The sequence below is a fragment of the Bombyx mandarina genome, chromosome A1 (genome assembly GCF_030267445.1).
Source record: "Bombyx mandarina strain Sakado chromosome A1, ASM3026744v2".
In the NCBI taxonomy this organism is placed as follows: Eukaryota; Metazoa; Arthropoda; class Insecta; order Lepidoptera; family Bombycidae; genus Bombyx; species Bombyx mandarina.
In genome coordinates this window covers 8,435,929-8,458,105 of record NC_143234.1, presented here as the reverse complement: position 1 = coordinate 8,458,105, position 22,177 = coordinate 8,435,929, and the positions used below count along the sequence as shown (strand labels likewise).

The window sequence follows — 22,177 nt, the reverse complement described above, 5'->3', positions numbered from 1 at the left end:
TTCCAAAATACAAAAAGTATTCAACTAATATATAAGTATAAAACTATTGTTCTCACCATAACAAAGACTTGCAAACAAAGGCTTGGCTCTGCTTCTGGCATTGCTGAAGTCCATGGGCGACGGAAACCACTCACCATCAGGCGGGCCGTATGCTCGTCTGCCTACAAGAGCAATAAAAAATAAATAAAAAAGAAGACTTAAGACACCATAAATTACTCCAAGATTTCAAGACCTTTAAATTAATCTAAGAATTTACCATTCAATATTTTTAGGTAGGTAAGTAATTGTTGAATGAAATTAAAATTTTATCTCCGTTGGTTTCGAAAATATTTGCAATTATGTTTTTGATTGACAACAACCTTAAAACATTTCCAAAAGATAGCCAATTAGATAATATGTTAGCAAAACAGTTTTATTGCTTTTAAAGCATGGAAGATTTTTATACACCAAATTTTAAAGGAACGGGACAAATTACAGCGTAGTTCGTCATAACAGTATAGTACTGCCATCTATGAATGCATATCCAAACTCGTCTTCACATTGTTTGTGTGCTCAAGTAATTCATATTTCAGAATATAGATAGCTCTAGCTGTAGTTAATTCAACTAAATCGTAGAAATCGACTGTTTAATTTGCGGTTAGGTACCGGTTATATCATCATTGCCTCTAAGCTAGCCGGTACAACACCTTTTTTTTTCCAAGTCCTTTTACTTTTTATATTATGTATGTATAATAGGGGCGAAAACATTCAACTATGTATTTATTACCTATCGTTGGAATACTTCCAATAATGGCACATAGATGACACTATCTTCAGATAGCAGCCAAATAGAATTCAAGGTTTACTTTCATTAGGTTCATAAATTAATTTAAAGTTTAAAAAACTGCGTGTAAGTCCAAAGTCAATGCTCAGTGTGACATGTTTTTGTTAAAGACAAGGTACATATTTATTTTTTGGAGAGTTTAGTTCACAGCCTAGAAAATGAAAACACTAAATGTTTAAATTTTAAAATATTTATTTCAGTCTTAAATTAAGTAATATCACATTCATATTAACGTCAATTCGGTGGAAATAACTTAATACATGTAATATCTGAGATCAGAGTTTAGGTTCATTTCCGTCTTGGTTTCTGTAAAACATTTCAATCGACTTCTTCAACGGTGGGTCCACTATTTCTTGGCATTTGGTATCCACCCGGCATTCCACCAGGCATGTATCCGGGCATACCGCCCGGCATGCCACCCGGCATTCCTCCTGGCATGCCTCCTGGCATGCCTCCTGGCATGCTTCCTGGCATACCTCCTGGCATTCCTCCTGGCATGCCACCCGGCATTCCTCCTGGCATGCCACCCGGCATTCCTCCTGGCATACCGCCTGGCGCCGCACCGTGCATCTTGCTCATGACCGGCGAACACACTCGCTGCACATCCTTCAGCTTGTGCTCGTATTCATCCTGGTCAGCGAGAGTGTTGTTGTCCAGCCACCGCAGCGCCTCGTCACACGCGTCGCGCGCCGTGCTCTTGTCCGCGTCGCTCAGTTTGTCGCCGGCCTCGTCGAGCGCCTGCTTCACGCTGAACAAATACGATTCGAGCTGGTTCCGAGCGGCCACGCGCTGTCTCTGCTTCTCGTCTTCCTCCTTGTACCGCTCTGCCTCGGACAGCATGCGATCGATCTCCGCTTGCGAGAGACGACCCTTGTCGTTCTTGATCACGATGTTCTTGCTGCGGCCGGTGCTGTTCTCCTTGGCCGACACGTTCAGGATGCCGTTAGCGTCCATGTCGAACGTCACGTCGATCTTGGGCACTCCTCGCGGCGCGGGCGGGATTCCCGTCAGGTCGAACGTGCCCAGAAGGTTGTTGTCCTTTGTCATCGCTCTCTCTCCCTCGTACACCTGGATGGTGACGGCCGGCTGGTTGTCTGAATACGTCGTGAATGTCTGAGACTGTTTGCACGGAATCTTCGAGTTTCGTTCGATGATCTTCGTCATCACGCCGCCGGCTGTCTCAATACCGAGAGACAGAGGAGCCACGTCGACCAACAAGACATCCTGTATCTTGGAGTCGGTCTCGCCGCTCAAGATGGCCGCCTGGACTGCTGCACCGTAGGCTACGGCTTCGTCCGGATTGATGGATAGGTTCAGTTTCTTCCCACAGAAGAAGTTTTGAAGCATAGTTTGTACTTTCGGAATGCGGGTGGAGCCTCCGACGAGGACCACGTCGTGGATCTGACTCTTGTCGAGTTTAGCATCCTTGAGTGCCTTCTCGACGGGTTCCAGAGTTCCCCTGAACAGGTCCGCGTTCAGTTCCTCGAAGCGGGCGCGGGAGACTCGCGTGTAGAAGTCGATGCCCTCATACAGAGCGTCAATCTCGATGGTGGCCTCGGTGCTGGATGAGAGTGTCCTCTTGGCGCGCTCAGCGGCCGTGCGGAGGCGTCGGAGTGCGCGAGAGTTCAGGCGCAGATCCTTCTTGTACTTGCGCTTGAACTCTTCCGCAAGATGGTTGACTAGTCGGTTATCGAAGTCCTCGCCTCCCAGGTGCGTGTCGCCGGCTGTGGACTTCACTTCGAACAACGATCCCTCGTCGATGGTCAGGACGGAGACGTCGAAGGTTCCTCCACCCAGATCGAAGATAAGAACATTTCTCTCACCCTTGAGGTTCTTGTCGAGGCCGTACGCGAGCGCGGCGGCTGTGGGCTCGTTGATGATGCGGAGCACGTTCAGCCCGGCGATGGCTCCGGCGTCCTTGGTGGCCTGACGCTGGGAGTCGTTGAAGTATGCCGGAACTGTGACTACCGCATCCCGCACTGTGCTTCCCAGATACGCTTCCGCCGTCTCCTTCATTTTTGTCAGCACCATGCTGCTAATTTCTTCTGGCGCGAATCGTTTCGTCTCACCTTTAAACTCGATCTGTATTTTCGGTTTGCCGCAGTCGTTGATCACTTTGAAGGGCCAGTGCTTCATGTCCTGCTGAATCTTGGGGTCGTCGAATTTCCTCCCGATCAGCCTCTTCGCGTCGAACACGGTGTTGTTAGGGTTCAAGGCGACCTGGTTCTTGGCTGCGTCGCCGATGAGACGCTCCGTGTCCGTGAACGCGACGTACGATGGTGTGGTACGGTTGCCCTGGTCGTTCGCGATGATCTCCACGTTCCCGTGCTGCCATACTCCAACACATGAGTATGTCGTTCCCAAATCAATTCCGATAGCTGGCATTTTGAATATTAATCACTGTAGATACTTCTTCACAATAAACAATAAATAACTCGTCGAAAAACTTTTCAGTTCGCACTGAATTCACTTCGTCTGCTTCGTCTCGTGTTTCAAATTATTCTGATTTCCCGCCGGCACTCCACTGGTTTTATACTCGGTGAATTCCATTCGAGATTCAGCGAGAATGCTCTCGAACTTGCACGTTCCGACCAATTATGATGCCGTTTTCAACGAATGCTCTAGAAGGTCAGTGCTACGTGACCAATAGCGAGACAGTATTCAAAGAAAGAGATAAATATATATAGCTATGGAATCAATAAGAAAGTGTGGCCGTATATAAAAATAACCGGGATTTATCCGAATTGTAAATAGGTAATAGAATGTTTTCAAATTTTTTTTGCAGGCAGGCAATCTCCAAACAGGATAATGGTATCCAGACAAATCTTTAAATATTGCCGGCATAATGTCCATAAAATAATGTAACTACTTATAACCAGGGAGCTCTAATGCTGATCGGCCATTCAAGACCAACCAATCAAATAAAGACCTTTTCGCTTTTTTTAGTTTTATTAATGTGCTATTATAAATACCTTTTCAATAAAATTATAATTTCTTAAAAAATTGCTTTTCCGGAAAAAAATGTTTTTATCTCGGTATGCTCTACCAGTTATCAGTGCTTTGCACAGTACAGCTGTTCAGTACACAACAAACACACACACAGGTTGTAATTGTATTCTACCAATTTAGGGTACGCGAGGAGTGAAGTTGTGTAATTTGTTTTATTTTGTCTATTTAGTGTTTCTTCAGGTTTAAATGTGTAATAATGGTGGTTTATTAACTGTTTAATATCTGTGAAAGTGCACAAATGTGGGAAAATGAAACAAAGCTACTGGACGTAATTCTCGGGTTCCTCCAAAAAGTCCACTGAAAAAATCTCAGTAAATGACCACCATTTTACTGCGATTATATTTCATCCCAGTTGATTAATGTCTCAAATTAATCATCTTCATTTCATTTCACTCCATATTATCATTTTTCATAAAATTAAGAAAATAAAGTAAAATAAGACATGACTTAAAGGTCTTAGTTACCAGGTCATAAAATCTCTTAAAAAAAAAAATCATGAAATCGCCTACATAGGTACCATTAAGTATTGCGTGCGGATCAAGCTACTATATATTAATACGTGAAGCAAAAACTTTGTACCCCTTTTTACGAAAATTGCGCGGACGGAGGAGTATGAAATTTCCCACGCTGATACGGAATATAGAGAAGGAGTGCAGAATGCAAATTTTTTTTAAATTATTCATTAACCTTACATTAAATCAATAAAAAAACATTACACACACTATCATGTATTTGACACACACTTAAATACATATATACTCTGTATTGTCAAACTTTTGTTATTGCTTAAAGTCTGTGGTTAAATTAAGAATAGGTTAATCTTTAATATTATTTGTCTGTAGTGTAGTCTTGGCGAAAGTGATTAAAGAAGTATATAATAATAATAGAATAATAGTCTTTGACAATAGAACCAAACTTATAATTTCGGGAACTACGAGAACACTAGTAATAATAATAATATCAACACTAAAACTTAGTTTATGTTGCATTTAGTTTTATTTTATTATAAAACTAGCGACCCGCCCTCGCTTCGCTTCGGAAACATTAAAACACACATGAAACCAAAAAAATAAAATAATTTTTTTTTTTTAAAAGTAGCCTATGTTCATCAGGGACAATGTCGGCTTCTAATGGAAAAAGAATTTTTCAAATCGGTCCAGTAGTTTCGGAGCCTATTCGAAACAAACAAACAAACAAATCTTTCCTCTTTATAATATTATATAAGTAATAAGTAATAAGTATATAGAAGATTTAATGCATGAATTAATATTAACTTTATTGTGACAGCCCTTCAAAAACAAAACAAAATAACACGAAGGTTTTATTTAGGTAATCACCAGCACGTTATGAAATGAGTTTAAGTTGTAAATAAATAAGCATCGAATATGTACTTAGGAATACGCAATGACTATGTACTATGCATTGAGTTAAACAAAGTAATATCAGGATTGCATTAGCCCCATCCGATCATACCTACTTAAAAAAAAATCTCAATAACTTTTTTTACTGCAGATATCATTTGAAATCCTTCAAATATTTATCTCTTAAGAAATTTAAACTACAATGATACAAAAAAAATATTATAAAATTGTTGTCATGGTAGTTATTTAGTTTAATTTTCGAAGGATGTCAAATTTTTGCTATAATTAAAAAAGAGGTTTTGTTCTTTTCTTTTCTCGAATAGTTATGAGCAGGCCTACTGTCTGGTACCCATATATAGTTGAATTGCGACATGTTGTCTTATATATGTCGCAGGCAATTTGTATGATTCCGCCGTTTACAAACGGCGTCGTCATTATAAAAACGCTCGCCGTTATGTAAAATGCCGAAGGCAAAATGTAAATTGCCGTGTCACTTTATAATATGGCACAACATAACATCGACAATTCAAACGCCGTTTCCATAATGCCGGGGCAAATTGAAGTATTTAGTTCATTTTTTTACCACGCGCGCCACTGTTGATCAAAACAATAACATAGGCGTCCTTTTGTGTCTCAAAAAATAACTGAAAACAGTGCAAATATTTCGTGTGGAGAAGACATTTTAGAAAATAATTCTGATTTTAGAGGTTTATATTATAGTGAATTAAAAAAATTATACAATTCTCAAACGGAAGCTGTAAAAAAGCTTTGGACAAATAGTAAGATTTTTGAGGTTGTCCGGCACCTAAAAAATGCTAAGGTGGCCACAGAATCTGGTTCCCGGAGGACTCCTGCAGGTCAAAAAAATACGAGGTTATGAGCATCAGTGAATTGGACTACCTTATTTTAAAAAGGAATAGCCTTGGCAGTCCAACCGTTCGTGTAATACCGTTGGAAGAATATTACGATGTATTGTTAGAGATTCATAGAGGTTACGGACATGGTGGTCAAGACAAAATTCAGTATCAAATGAAGGATAGATTTATTATTGAGAGAAAAGCGATCGATTTATTCGTATCGTTATGTCAATTTATCTGCTTTGTAACTTAAATATTATAATGCCTTGGTGTTTTTTAATCATGGAATGGGACATGCGCAAATAAGTAATATACATTTTAATTTTTACTTTTGTTACTTTTTATTTAAAAATAAATCAAGAAACGTTTATTTTTTAAATAATCTTCATTTACTAATTTAGGGAAATGTCTTCTAAGAATGATGAATACTTCAGACTTCAAAATATGATTTTACATATGACCTGTTTGTTTTTATTTGAAAGTGTCATATTATCCTTAGAAGTTTTATTAATGTCATTTAAATGTTGTTTTGTTATTTAAATATTTTAACTAGGTAAGTACTTTAAGAGAACCAAAGCACATAATTTAGTCTTACTTGAAATCTTCATTAGTACTTGATTACGGAAATAAAGTCTGATTATTATAAACTGCATTTTATTATGGTCACCCTAAAACTACAACCAATGTCGAAATTATAACAATTGAATGAGTTATCATTTTGCCTTCGGCATTTTACATAACGGCGAGCGTTTTTATAATGACGACGCCGTTTGTAAACGGCGGAATCATACAAATTGCCTGCGACATATATATCATAATAATTATTATGTACATTATAAATAAACAGAGTAATTAAATTCAAAAACTTCTTATTATTTCACTTTGTAAATTAATCATCCCACAAACTATGGAGACAATCTCATACAAATATAACTAAATAATAATAATAATAACTAAATAAATATGAAATTTCCTAAAAACCCCTGTCAGCTAATACACTAAATTACTGAACCATTTTTTTCTAATGAAATACGTACCTACTCAACAAATTTAATGTTCACGATTGACTTTGACGGTGAAGGAATAACATCGTGTATGCGAAGGAATAACATTGCATAATTACTGGTGGTAGAGGACCTCTTGTGAGTCCGCGCGGGTAGATACCATCACTCTGCCTATTTCTGCCGTAAAGCAGTAATACGTTTTGGTTTGAAGGGCGGGGCAGCCGTTGCAACTGTACTGAGACCTTAGAACTTATATCTCGAGGTGAGTGACGCATTTACGGTGTAGATGTCTATCGGCTCCGGTAACCACTTAACATCAGGTGGGCTATGAGCTCGTCCACCCATCTAAGCCATAAAAAATAAAAAAATATTCAAGTAACATCCGGTAAATCAGGGAAATGTAAACGGTATATATATTATGTCTATAGTACACCGCAACATACCTGCTATATTTTTATATTTTCCAGAATTTCTGTAAATTAAACAGTTGTCTGAAAGAGATCGCTTTTAGCGATAAGACCGTCTATTGTACAAAGGTATCTGCTTTTTGACTGTTATTTGAATGTAAATTGTGTTTTGGTGTGCAATAAAATGTATTCTCTCTCTCTCTAAGCCCGCATCTAAGTATGTATTTACTATATAGTTTACTGTAGTGACAGAGCTGATTGGCGTTGGTGGGCTAGCTCCAATGGGAAGAGGCACGGAGGAAGAAAAATATTATTTGAATAAAGATTGTTCATCAAATGGATTGCCTTTTTATTATAATGTAAACATTAAAATTTATCAATTGGCAGGAAAAGTTGTGGATCACTCGCTACTAAAGTACTCTCTAGTATTACTCACAAGTAATCCCAAATTACTGACGACACCCAACACAACCCTACCACTGTGGAGGCCAGTGGTAGGTACCAGTACCAGTCTATTTTGGGAGCCTTTAGGATCAAGTAAAACCATCTTGACCATTTTTGCTACGAATGCGTTCAGGTTTGATTGGTGGGAGCGCCGTGACACTGTAATTGAGACTTAAACCTCACTCATGTTTCAAGGTAGTTGGCGACGCTGTCATGACGTCTATGGGCTCCGATAAACACTTGACGCAGGAAGAGTCATGAGCTCGTTCGCCCATCAAAACCATAAAAAAAGATAAATGCACCCTTCATAATAAGCTAAACGAAATGACCCAGAGGACGGGGCAACACAAAGCCGTCGTCGCCCGAAAGATGTCTTGTCGGATCCCGTAGATCCCACTCACAGTACTTCCAAGCACCGTTCACCGCCCTAAGCAACCAACCCATAGATAAAGCCCACTGAGTTTCTCGCCGGATCTTCTTAGTGGGCTGCAATTCCGATCTGGTGGTAGATGCTGCGAAGCACTGCTCTTTCTAGGACTAGTATTGGTAGATTCTCTTAAATTGAGCCCGCAAGGTCAGATTCCCGTCCAGGCGTAGTTTTAATAATCTCCTAGGCTACCAGCGAATAGGTAGGGAAAAAAGATGGATAATGGCGGTTTCTACTAAAATCGTTGCTCAGTAGCTGCGTGCTGCCACCTATCAGCGTGTTAATAGCAACAATAACCAACAAGAGTAGCTCCCTGTCAAATAAAATAGATGGCGCTATCCGCAGAAAAGAAAAGATTTTGGCTCTTAGGTTGGCGGGATTAAATCACAGTGGAACAAAAAAAAAATTAAACACGATATATTGTTTAATTAACAGTTTATTTCATACACAAATAATTCCTAAATTAATATCAAATTTTTATAAAGGTGGGGAGAGCTTACAACTAAAAATATCAGAGATCATGTTTTGGTTCACATAGAGTTTGAAATTTGTAGGAACTGGTTCAATCAACTTCTTCGACAGTGGGTCCATCATTTCTTGGCATTTGGTATCCACCCGGCATTCCACCAGGCATGTATCCTGGCATACCGCCCGGCATACCTCCAGGCATGCCGCCCGGCATTCCTCCTGACATTCCTCCTGGCATTCCTCCTGGCATACCGCCGGGCGCCGCACCGTGCATCTTGCTCATGACCGGCGAACACACTCGCTGCACATCCTTCAGCTTGTGCTCGTATTCATCCTGCTCAGCGAGAGTGTTGTTGTCCAGCCACCGAAGCGCCTCGTCACACGCGTCGCGCGCCGTGCTCTTGTCCGCGTCGCTCAGTTTGTCGCCGGCCTCGTCGAGCGCCTGCTTCACGCTGAACAAATACGATTCGAGCTGGTTCCGAGCGGCCACGCGCTGTCTCTGCTTCTCGTCTTCCTCCTTGTACCGCTCTGCCTCGGACAGCATGCGATCGATCTCCGCTTGCGAGAGACGACCCTTGTCGTTCTTGATCACGATGTTCTTGCTGCGGCCCGTGCTGTTCTCCTTGGCCGACACGTTCAGGATGCCGTTAGCGTCCATGTCGAACGTCACGTCGATCTTGGGCACTCCTCGCGGCGCGGGCGGGATCCCCGTCAGGTCGAACGTGCCCAGAAGGTTGTTGTCCTTTGTCATCGCTCTCTCTCCCTCGTACACCTGGATGGTGACGGCCGGCTGGTTGTCTGAATACGTCGTGAATGTCTGAGACTGTTTGCACGGAATCTTTGAGTTTCGTTCGATGATCTTCGTCATCACGCCGCCGGCTGTCTCAATACCGAGAGACAGAGGAGCCACGTCGACCAACAAGACATCCTGTATCTTGGAGTCGGTCTCGCCGCTCAAGATGGCCGCCTGGACTGCTGCACCGTAGGCTACGGCTTCGTCCGGATTGATGGATAGGTTCAGTTTCTTCCCACAGAAGAAGTTTTGAAGCATAGTTTGTACTTTCGGAATGCGGGTGGAGCCTCCGACGAGGACTACATCGTGGATCTGACTCTTGTCGAGTTTAGCATCCTTGAGTGCCTTCTCGACGGGTTCCAGAGTTCCTCTGAACAGGTCCGCGTTCAGTTCCTCGAAGCGGGCGCGAGAGACTCGCGTGTAGAAGTCGATGCCCTCATACAGAGCGTCAATCTCGATGGTGGCCTCGGTGCTGGATGAGAGTGTCCTCTTGGCGCGCTCAGCGGCCGTGCGGAGGCGTCGGAGTGCGCGAGAGTTCAGGCGCAGATCCTTCTTGTACTTGCGCTTGAACTCTTCCGCAAGATGGTTGACTAGTCGGTTATCGAAGTCCTCGCCTCCCAGGTGCGTGTCGCCGGCTGTGGACTTCACTTCGAACAACGATCCCTCGTCGATGGTCAGGACGGACACGTCGAAGGTTCCTCCACCCAGATCGAAGATAAGAACATTTCTCTCACCCTTGAGGTTCTTGTCGAGGCCGTACGCGAGCGCGGCGGCTGTGGGCTCGTTGATGATGCGGAGCACGTTCAGCCCGGCGATGGCTCCGGCGTCCTTGGTGGCCTGACGCTGGGAGTCGTTGAAGTATGCCGGAACTGTGACTACCGCATCCCGCACTGTGCTTCCCAGATACGCTTCCGCCGTCTCCTTCATTTTTGTCAGCACCATGCTGCTAATTTCTTCTGGCGCGAATCGTTTCGTCTCACCTTTAAACTCGATCTGTATTTTCGGCTTGCCGCAGTCGTTGATCACTTTGAAGGGCCAGTGCTTCATGTCCTGCTGAATCTTGGGGTCGTCGAATTTCCTCCCGATCAGCCTCTTCGCGTCGAACACGGTGTTGTTAGGGTTCAAGGCGACCTGGTTCTTGGCTGCGTCGCCGATGAGACGCTCCGTGTCCGTGAACGCGACGTACGATGGTGTGGTGCGGTTGCCCTGGTCGTTCGCGATGATCTCCACGTTTCCGTGTTGCCATACTCCAACACATGAGTATGTTGTTCCCAAATCAATTCCGATAGCTGGCATTTTTAATATTAATTACTGTAGACACTTCTTTCACAATAAACAATATATAACTCGCCGAAAAACTTTTCAGTTCGCACTGAATTCACTTCGTCTACTTCGTTTCGTGTTTCAAATTATTCTGATTTCCCGCCGACACTCCACTGTTTTTATACTCAGTGAATTCCATTCGAGATTCAGCGAGAATGTTCTCGAACTTGCGCGTTCCGACCAATCATGACGCCGTTTTCAACGAATGTTCTAGAAGGTCAGTCATATCTAGCCAATAGCGAGACAGTATTCAAAGAAAGAGATAGAAATATACAGCTACGGAATCGATACGGGAGGGTTGCCATGTATGAGAAATACTCTAGGTTTCCATATAATTTTAAAATATATCCGATCTTGCTAATTGTTCACTCAATTCAATGCATATTACTTGGTATTAAGTTGTAAGTTGTTGTTTATATATTTTTGTGAATTTACGAGTCGAATTGACGATCTTGCGTATTCATGACGAGCATGGTATAAGCGATCGATCATGCGTTTTAGCTTGACGAGAAAGATAGCCATATTCTAGTGGCATTACACGTCAACTTTTGGTCTTAAAATATTCCATCTGTATTAATATACATACATTACATGCAATCTTGTAACCACTTAAAACAAATTGTTCTCTGAACTAATCAGTTAATCGACAACACTGTATCCCATTTAAATAGTACTTTTGGAAATTGGATCTATTTCAATATTAGCATTCCCGGAAATCAAAATCTTTACTTCGCCATACTCTCAGTGCGCTGTGTTTGTTCCATTCCAGTCAGAATTTCACAAGTGCCGCATTGTGCACAGTGTGTATGTTTATCACACAATGACATAAACAAATATATAAGTGTATAATCTATGGACATAAATATTACACAATTATGAGTCCGTAGGTAGGGTACATGAGAGATTCAGTGTGTGTTAAATTTATGTAAAGTCGAATAATTACTTATTTAAAAAATTTAATTCTCCTAAATAAAAAATTCCACTCGTACCTTCATTTATGGTTATCTGAGATAAGGGTTGTGCCGCGTATTCCAAACTCGAAATTCATAAGGAATCAATTTATAATTATTCTTAACTCCATGAATATAATACTATGACCTGTTTGGAATGTTCTAGGAATTATATATATTTCACTTTACATATTACAAATGGCACGAACAGAGCTTAATATAATTAGGTAGGTATAAGTATATTTTGTGATTGCAGATTTTTTTTTCTGCCCGTATAACGAACCTCATGCATGAGTTTTCCACGCCAAGAGAGCGCCCGGGGTATTGACGGTCTGCAGATATTGGGAGCGGACCGCGGGCCCAAGGATCTTTTTAGGGCCCTACCTACCTACTAACACCAACTTTATTCGAAATGTCAAAAATAGCACGATCATAGGAATGTATGTTCGTATTGTCATGTGAATAGCTCAAAGGTAGTTGAGTAACTCCGTTCTACATATTTCTGCAGCCAAGTATGAGTGATCAATATACCACGAATTGATTTTCGCGCATCCCCCAGTACGTACAAAACTACTAAATACGATAAAAAGCATTATTCGATCTCTTTTAAAAAAAAATTTTCACGTTTCCCCAAAAAAAAATATTAACACGAAATATTCCTAAAAGAAAGCACGCGCGCATTGCGTGCTGGGTATTACTCAATAGATGGCGCTAATTGGTTTTTTAATCCGGTTTTTTTAAATGCGAATTCTGTGTATGTACATACGTAAATCAAATTAAATCAATATGGATGAGCGAAGTCTACGACATAGGCTTACAATAAATCCATTCAGAAAGTATAAAATTCATCTTATCTAACTTAGGCCTTTTGGGTAGATAATGTACCTAGATATACCTATACTTGGACTGACGCGAAGATTATTTTTTGTTATTTAGGATTGGATTCATTTCAGAATTAAAATAAAGTTAATGATGTTGAAGCCTAGCCGGAGGGTAAATTGAAATAATAAAAATAGTAATAATGAAATTAAGGATTGTTTGTTTCATCTTAGAAGTTTTTTTAAACGTCGTTTTTTAGATTTACGTCGAACGGAACTAAAGGGGTCCCATAAATTTTATTATAACCCTAATAGAATACAACGCTCGAATATTCATATTTATTATGAAAACGTCCTGCTTGTATATTGCAGTTGTATTGTCGACCTTACATGCATTGTACGAGCGAGACAAAACTCGTCCAAACTGGAAACAGCGATAATATTCCAGAGCTTTCTGTGGATCCGGTGGATCGATATTTCGTTCTGCATAACTCGTGCAAGTCGTGCACTGCCGCCAGTTGTCATAGCGACTAATGTTCTCGTTTCCGGAATAATCTAGATTGTTCGTATTTGTTGTTCTGATTCCCCCAATGATTGTTAGCTGATATAGAAAAATGATTGAATTGTTCTACTCGTAATAGTATGTATTCAAACTCTTAAAGCAAAATAAATAAAAACACTTGAACTTGTTTTCCTAGCATATGGCCGGAATAGTAATGTGTTAAATTTTTATTATTGAAAAACGAATTAAACTTTTGGCTCTGCGCGGCGGTGTGAAAGGGAAAATGGGCATTATCAGCTGTTGGCATTTATAAACTAATTTTTTTTAAAGATGTAAATTTTAAGAAATTAGGTACAAATATTAATTTATATTCTTTACATAAGTACAGTTACTTTTTAAAGAATTAGTTGAAAATTTCATGGTGTCTCAAAGTGTTGTTGATATTACATATTTCTGTGGTTGAGATCTTCAGAAGGTGGATCCGTTGTGGTTGATGCGTTGCCTCTCAAATGTTGAATATTATTTCACCGCCTTCTATCAAATGTCCCCTATTCATTTATAACATAGTTTAATTTTTTTCTATAAAATAAGTAACATATCTCTGAATTCGACGGGTCGTTGTGACTTCTTAGGGGGGCGCGGGAAGGGCTTTGGAGCAACCTCCTCTGCCAGTGTTGAGATCTCTCTGCCTTGCAAGACAGGGGGCTAGTAATAATCAGCAATAGCTGGCTGGTAAATATGCTGGTATTGGGTGATGACGGAAAATAAATCCGTGTTCCGGGGACTCTTGCGAGGAAGCACGGACACCCGTGCACACGATGGTAATTTCTTCTTCCATCTTTGTTGCTGGTCTTCTCTTTTCTTCTTGTGGGTTACTCCTCCCCTCCACGGGTCCGCACGGGTGGGTTCCACCGTCCTGCCTATAGATGTACATGTCTATGGGCTCCAGTAACAAAGCAATAAAAAAAGTGTTTTTTTTTTCAGTACATCACTTATTTTTTATTGCTTGGATGGGTGGACAAGCTCACAGCCCACCTGGTGTCAAGTGGTTACTGGAGCTCGTAGACATCTACAACGTAAATGCGCCACCCACCTTGAGATATGAGTTCTAAGGTCTCAGTATAGTTACAACGACTACCCCACCCTTCAAACCGAAACGCATTACTGCTTCACGGCAGAAATAGGCAGGGCGATGGTATCTACCCGTGCGGACTCACAAGAGATCCTACTACCAATAATAATGTCTATACGACAATCAAATGTCAATTTTTTTATGATCTTATTGTTAACCTTAAAACATTACTAATTTCAAGTCAAGTCATGAAAGTAGTTATAACTTTAATACTGGTAATACTTATCTACATATAACAATCTGATGGCTGTAGATGTCTATGGGCTCCAGTAAACACTTAACACCAGGTGGGCTGTGAGCTCGTCCACCCATCTAAGCTATAAAAAAAACCCATAGAGTACCTATATAAAAATATATGCCGTCATTTGAGGATAAAGGACAAATATGTTTGATAAAAAACAATCGCAATTAAAGAATATTTTCCATTAAAAATTTGTAATCCACTAGCCCATTCCTCGAAAGTGTTTTTAAATATATAAAAAAACAGTCAATGTCCGCTAAGATCGAGAACTCATTTAAACAAAAAGGTATTTATTGGTATTTAACATTAACAGTTCCATCAGTTCCATCCACTGTTGGACGTAGAGTTCTCCTGAGGCGCGCCACGCAACCCGATCTGGGGCCTGTCATCTCCATCCAGTGCCGGTACTTGAGAGTTCAATAAATAATAGTGCTAAAAAAAACCCGCAGACCACGGCGGAATAGCTACCGCACCAGACCAGGGACGACAGGAGCGTTGGCAACGAGGGACAGGAGGCCAGGATTTCCACAAACCGCGGCAGAGAGCGGACACACTGTCTTTAAAGGGAAGGCAGTGGCTTCAACTCTATATTATGCCCCCTCATCATCATTTCATATTCATACATCACATCAACCAAACAACATCATCTTCATTATCATTACCATTACATAATTCAGTAGAAACATCACCCCTGCCGAGAAGGTAGAGGGAGTTCAAGTCCAGGCAGAGGGGATCTGCCCGGAGCTCGAACCCCATGAGGGGACATGAGGGCTCAGAAGTATTTTTATTAATTGTCGATTGCGGGATAAAAGAAATAATGTAAAAAATAAAACGATTCTCGAATTTCGATCAATGCGCGTCATCGGGCCAAGAATAGCGATCCCCCTAATCTATTCCGTGGGTGTCATAAAAAGCGATTAAGGTATTCGGCGGAGAATGGGCAGCCGCGGTCTCTAAGTATTCCACTAGCGTGGGCACTGCGATCTGTATTTACTTTCCATAATCGTATTATAAGCCTGGGCATCTCGAGGTAGGGGTACATACTCGCTCGTAAAGACCCTGATAGCCTAGAGAAGATAATGGTAGTTGATCAGGTTGACGGGGGAAGATCACGCGAACGCTACCCGCTGGTCAGATCTATATTAGACACTCACCGGCCTTTCAATAACCGAAGCTATAAAGACCGTCGAGGACAGGAAAAGATGAGGAAGCATAATCCATCGAGCGATTAACAGTTCAAGCTAGACACGACTTTTAGCAATGAAGAATCCGACTAAGGAAGGAAGAAGGTACCTACTGCCATCCTGCCATTCTATACATTTGAAACTTCGATACTTAAGGTGACCATTCGTACTGTTTTTGACAGGACATTACAGTTTTTTAATGAAGTTTATATACGCAAATACGATATAAGAATGTAGAAATGTATAATAATGAAGTTCGCAAATAATTGCTTAGAAACAAAAATATAATTTGTACATGACGAACCTTTAGCTTAAAACACAATCTGTTTTACCGATATTGTACACTATATATCTATATTATAGTCGACTAGCGTAAGCATCAATCGCTAAGCGTGATGTAAAAAAAAATTAACTAAACTAAACTAACCTACACTATAATAGCATAGTTAGTTATTATTAAGTGTTTACTTAGTTCAAGCACTCGCTCAGTTTCGGCTGAATACGGACCATGTTAAATGGCCATTGTTTTGTAATTACCGATCTCGTAATAAACGTATTCCAATATAATTCTAATTAAACGTATAATATATGTATTTGTTATAGGCTTTTTTGTGTGGTCTTTGTCCTGTTTTTCCATACAAAAATAATGGTCATTAGATCGATATCATTTCTCAAGGTTGGGTGGCAGCATTCACGTTGGGATGTGCATTTAACAATAGGTAGTCTGTGAGCATGTTACCACTCCACGCCCTACATTAAACAACAAGACGCCATTCGGTCATTATTTAGCAATAAAAAAGAAACAAGTAATGTAAATTTTAATTAATGTTTTAATAATGAATTTATTTCCACAGTAGCCGCAACTGTGAAACTTTGAGAACCGCAGGTCCGTATATTTCATGGTTAAATAAAAAAAAATTAATGGAAGTTAAAGTTGATTTTTTAATATTAGTCCATTCGGATGAATTTGAACGAAGCGAGCTGAGATGAAATAAAGTAAGCTCCCAGTCCAATGGTTTGGATGTTGCTAACATTGCAGTGGGATTTTTAGAGGAACCTAAGAAGCCACGTCTAACGACTTTGTTTCATATTGTGTTGTGTACTTTCGCATATGGTAAAACGTTAATAAGACACTATTATTACACGATTAAACCTAAAGACACATTAAAGAAACAAAATAAAACAAATCACATGACTTCGCTTCTCGCACGTCCATAAGTAAGCTGTTATAGTTATGAAGCTGTTAGCTGGTAGGACCTCTTGTGAGTCCGCACGGGTAGGTACCACCGCCCTGCCTATTTCTGCCGTAAAGCAGTAATGCGTTTCGGTTTGAAGGGCGGGGCAGCCGTTGTAACTGTACTGAGACCTTAGGACTTATATCTCAAGGTGGGTGGCGCATTTATGTTGTAGATGTCTATGGGCTCCAGTAACCACCTAACACCAGGTGGGCTGTGAGCTCATCCACCCATCTAAGATATAAAAAATAAAAAATTAATGTAATACATTCAGTGTGCTTAGTGCGAGTTTTTTTACTTTTCGATCGTGTTTAAGTTAACTCAAATTTGTATTAAGTTGGAACAGCCACTGGCGGGAAACGAGGGCAAGCTGCTGTATACTCAAAACTTAATTTTAATACAAACACCAATCTTAGTAGCTGGAATGTACGTCGTTGGCGACATTGGCGGTAAAATTAGATTGCCTCATCATAATGTTGGTACATTATATTTTGATCTCTATATTTAGCGGTATCAGAACGTAGGCGGTTGGCATACCTACGGTTATAATAGAAATAGAGGACGAATACTAAGGTTAGTAAATTTAAATAAAAAAAATTAATTCCATACTCATATTTTTTAAGTGAGCAGTACTTAAAATTATATTCATGACTTTATTATTGATTCAAAAGAAGACAGTCACCACTTAAAACTATAAGAAATTAATTTAGGTGATGTGATGACCAGTATGTGTAAAAACTAATGTAGGTATTTTAAACCAAACACCACGATCCAACCGCTAAATTTCGAACTCTTAGAAATAGGTATGCTACCCACTTTGAAATAATGTTTTAACTTCATGATCGCCACAGAAGGCAAGTCCCGTGAAAGCACTTACCTATCCGTGCTGTGAGGGCGCAAGTTTGACGTCGGTAGGTAGGTAGTAAATTTATCCAGTTTTCAAAATAATCTCGACATCATAGCCAAGATTCACTGAGTCTGTCTGTGTAGCTCAAATCTAGTATTCATTACAGACATTCAGATTCTAATTCTAATATCGAGATTTTTGTTAGAAAAATTCATTTCTTGAAATTAAAAACATTGTGTTTTTTAAATAAATATATTTATTTAATTTCAACATGGTATTCACGGGCTGCTACAATAAATTAATCAGTCTTTAAATTAATATCACACAGATTAGATCATAACAAAAAGGAACCTAATTTAAAAGGAGATCCTTTGGTTGATACTGGCATTTGGTGCTATCCTTTGGTTTGTTCTTTAGTCGACTTCCTCAACTGTGGGTCCATCACTCCTCGCTTGTTGGTATCCTCCCGGCATGCCACCCGGCATTCCTCCTGGCATACCGCCAGGCGCCGCACCGTGCATCTTGCTCATGACAGGCGAACACACTCGCTGCACATCCTTCAGCTTGTGCTCGTATTCATCCTGGTCAGCGAGAGTGTTGTTGTCCAGCCACCGCAGCGCCTCGTCACACGCGTCGCGCGCCGTGCTCTTGTCCGCGTCGCTCAGTTTGTCGCCGGCCTCGTCGAGCGCCTGCTTCACGCTGAACAAATACGATTCGAGCTGGTTCCGAGCGGCCACGCGCTGTCTCTGCTTCTCGTCTTCCTCCTTGTACCGCTCTGCCTCGGACAGCATGCGATCGATCTCCGCTTGCGAGAGACGACCCTTGTCGTTCTTGATCACGATGTTCTTGCTGCGGCCGGTGCTGTTCTCCTTGGCCGACACGTTCAGGATGCCGTTAGCGTCCATGTCGAACGTCACGTCGATCTTGGGCACTCCTCGCGGCGCGGGCGGGATCCCCGTCAGGTCGAACGTGCCCAGAAGGTTGTTGTCCTTTGTCATCGCTCTCTCTCCCTCGTACACCTGGATGGTGACGGCCGGCTGGTTGTCTGAATACGTCGTGAATGTCTGAGACTGTTTGCACGGAATCTTTGAGTTTCGTTCGATGATCTTCGTCATCACGCCGCCGGCTGTCTCAATACCGAGAGACAGAGGAGCCACGTCGACCAACAAGACATCCTGTATCTTGGAGTCGGTCTCGCCGCTCAAGATGGCCGCCTGGACTGCTGCACCGTAGGCTACGGCTTCGTCCGGATTGATGGATAGGTTCAGTTTCTTCCCACAGAAGAAGTTTTGGAGCATAGTTTGTACTTTCGGAATGCGGGTGGAGCCTCCGACGAGGACTACATCGTGGATCTGACTCTTGTCGAGTTTAGCATCCTTGAGTGCCTTCTCGACGGGTTCCAGAGTTCCCCTGAACAGGTCCGCGTTCAGTTCCTCGAAGCGGGCGCGGGAGACTCGCGTGTAGAAGTCGATGCCCTCATACAGAGCGTCAATCTCGATGGTGGCCTCGGTGCTGGATGAGAGTGTCCTCTTGGCGCGCTCAGCGGCCGTGCGGAGGCGTCGGAGTGCGCGAGAGTTCAGGCGCAGATCCTTCTTGTACTTGCGCTTGAACTCTTCCGCAAGATGGTTGACTAGTCGGTTATCGAAGTCCTCGCCTCCCAGGTGCGTGTCGCCGGCTGTGGACTTCACTTCGAACAACGATCCCTCGTCGATGGTCAGGACGGACACGTCGAAGGTTCCTCCACCCAGATCGAAGATAAGAACATTTCTCTCACCCTTGAGGTTCTTGTCGAGGCCGTACGCGAGCGCGGCGGCTGTGGGCTCGTTGATGATGCGGAGCACGTTCAGCCCGGCGATGGCTCCGGCGTCCTTGGTGGCCTGACGCTGGGAGTCGTTGAAGTATGCCGGAACTGTGACTACCGCATCCCGCACTGTGCTTCCCAGATACGCTTCCGCCGTCTCCTTCATTTTTGTCAGCACCATGCTGCTAATTTCTTCTGGCGCGAATCGTTTCGTCTCACCTTTAAACTCGATCTGTATTTTCGGTTTGCCGCAGTCGTTGATCACTTTGAAGGGCCAGTGCTTCATGTCCTGCTGAATCTTGGGGTCGTCGAATTTCCTCCCGATCAGCCTCTTCGCGTCGAACACGGTGTTGTTAGGGTTCAAGGCGACCTGGTTCTTGGCTGCGTCCCCGATGAGACGCTCCGTGTCCGTGAACGCGACGTACGATGGTGTGGTACGGTTGCCCTGGTCGTTCGCGATGATCTCCACGTTCCCGTGCTGCCATACTCCAACACATGAGTATGTCGTTCCCAAATCGATTCCGATAGCTGGCATTTTGAATATTAGTCACTGTAGATACTTCTTCACAATAAACAATAAATAACTCGCCGAAAAACTTTTTTCAGTTTGCACTGATCTCTCTTCGTCTGCTTCGTATTGCGTTTCAAATTATTCTGACTTCCCGCCAGCGGTGTCGCATATATATACAGAATGAACGTGATTCGAGAATAATCTACACTTCACTTGAAACCACCAATAATGACCGCTTTTCCATCGAATATTCTAGAAAGCTAATATCTATCCAATCGCAGCGTAGCAAGAAAAGTACAAATATATATATCTGTACTACTCTCCAAAGTCAGGCGTTAGCTGAGGGTGGCAAACCAACAAAAAAATATGGACTACCTAGAAATCAGTTTTTATTTACCTAAAATCAAATAGTTAAAAATAGTTAAAAATCAGTATGGTATCGGAAGTGAATATCGTCAAAAACGTTAAGGTCACAAACCAAAATCTGATGTTAGTGCACTAATTTCACTAGTAAAATTCAATTAAGATTAATCTAATTAAATGAAGTCACTGTATATGCAACAACTTTCTCTCTAATTAATTCCTCCTCCTCCTTCAGTCGATCGCTCATTGCTGAGCATCGTGATGCGCCCGCCTGTGACCTTTTTTTGTAATTTTTAGCCACTTATGTCGGTCAGTGGCACAGTGAAGTGCGTGGCTCAGTCTCATGTCCAGACACTCAGACACTTGGTCACTCCATCTTTTTCGGCTACGACCTCTGGATCGTCTTCCATCCACTTTACCCGTCACTATGAGTATCTCCAGGTTGTCAGAGGGTTTTCTTGCTATATGACCAAAGTATTGGAGCACTCTATATAGACATTTGGTGGATAGCCTCTGGTCAACTTTTAGCTCGTTGAGGATGGAAGCGTTCGTCCGGAAAGCCGTCCAAGGGATGCGCAACATGCGCCGCCAGCACCACATCTCAAACGCGTCTATGCGTCGCCTGTCAGACTCTTTCAAGATCCAGGTCTCTCAGCCCCATACAAAAAAACCTGGCGTAGAAGGCAAGGGGAAACCACTACGACTATCTCCCTAGAGAATGTCCCGACCTCTAATTAATTATACTTATTCTAAACTTTGTTACTTGTGTAAAATTTGTCTCAATTTGAATTTAAAGTTTATTCATTTCAATTTCAATTAATACATATTACTATTTTTTGTTTCCTAATGTTGTTTACCATTTCCACAGTCGTATATACCTACTGCTAACTGTGATGACATGTATTACGAGCCTTTGTGTCCAATTAAGTAAAAAATACATATCTAGTGCAATACGAAACTTTTATTGAACCATTTAAATTTATTTAGTAGAGTGACTTTTTTACATTCACAACTCTGCTTGTGCTCTCTTTTGAGTCGTCGTGACCTAAAAGATAAGACGTCCGGTGCATTCGTGTTGAGCGATGCACCGGTGTTCAAATCCCAGGCGAGTACTAATTTTTCTAATGAAATACGTACTTACTCAACAAATGTTCACGATTGACCTCCACGGTGAAGGAATAACATCGTGTAATAAAAATCAAACCCGCAAGATTATAATTTGCGTAATTACTGATGGTAAGAGCTCTTGTGAGTCTGCATGGATAGGTACCACCACCCTGCCTATTTCTGCGGTTGTAACTATACTTGAGACTATAGAACTTAAATTTCAAGATAGTAGTAGATGTCTATGGGCTCCAGTAACCACTTAACTCCAGGGGGGGCTGTGAGCTCGTCCACCCATCTAAGCAATAAAAAAAATAAAAAAAGCCACTTAACACCAAGTGGTCGTCTACCATTCTACGGGAAAAAACTTTTTTCCCTGGTAACACTAATGGAATGAGCTAGAACGAGATGGAACTTTTCAACAGCGAATAAAATGGCATCGAAGCTACCCGAAACGGTGAAGAAGAAAGAGACGGAAACATCATTGTTTACATCAACAGCTGACTTGAGCTAACGGATCGATGAATGGAACAAGACACTAGAAAATTCCACCGTGATTTCAATGTTCCCAAT

At 41.7% G+C, this 22,177-nt stretch overlaps 2 protein-coding genes and 1 pseudogene across 5 annotated transcripts; all 3 read right to left on the bottom strand.

The window, feature by feature from the left end:
- Positions 1 to 997: 997 nt before the first annotated feature.
- LOC114253506 (heat shock protein 68) lies at positions 998 to 3,332 on the bottom strand. Of its 3 annotated transcripts, none has more exons than XM_089739543.1 (2): positions 1,300 to 3,331; positions 998 to 1,263 (listed from the first exon to the last, which is right to left on the bottom strand). In XM_089739543.1, the coding sequence occupies exons 1-2, from the start codon at positions 3,206 to 3,208 to the stop codon at positions 1,142 to 1,144; spliced, it is 2,031 nt and encodes a 676-aa protein (XP_089595669.1). In that variant the 5' UTR covers positions 3,209 to 3,331; the 3' UTR covers positions 998 to 1,141. The 3 variants fall into 3 exon arrangements, with proteins under 3 accessions (XP_089595669.1, XP_089595670.1, XP_089595668.1); XM_089739544.1 differs by having other exon boundaries at positions 998 to 1,266; positions 1,327 to 3,331; XM_089739542.1 differs by having other exon boundaries at positions 998 to 3,332.
- A 5,418-nt stretch (positions 3,333 to 8,750) lies between these two features.
- Positions 8,751 to 11,068, bottom strand: LOC114253502 (heat shock protein 68 pseudogene; annotated as a pseudogene). The gene has a single exon (XR_016325664.1). The product of XR_016325664.1 is annotated as a heat shock protein 68 pseudogene (transcript).
- Positions 11,069 to 18,063: 6,995 nt separating this feature from the next.
- Positions 18,064 to 20,296, bottom strand: LOC114253503 (heat shock protein 68). Its single transcript, XM_028188402.2, has one exon. The coding sequence runs from the start codon at positions 20,159 to 20,161 to the stop codon at positions 18,239 to 18,241; it is 1,923 nt and encodes a 640-aa protein (XP_028044203.2). The 5' UTR covers positions 20,162 to 20,296; the 3' UTR covers positions 18,064 to 18,238.
- Between the last annotated feature and the right edge of the window lie 1,881 nt (positions 20,297 to 22,177).

What these genes read in the sequence shown, in the direction of transcription:
- LOC114253506 (XM_089739542.1), bottom strand. Translation starts at nt 3,208, where the DNA reads ATGCCAGCTATCGGAATTGATTTGGGAACGACATACTCATGTGTTGGA.
- LOC114253503 (XM_028188402.2), bottom strand. Translation starts at nt 20,161, where the DNA reads ATGCCAGCTATCGGAATCGATTTGGGAACGACATACTCATGTGTTGGA.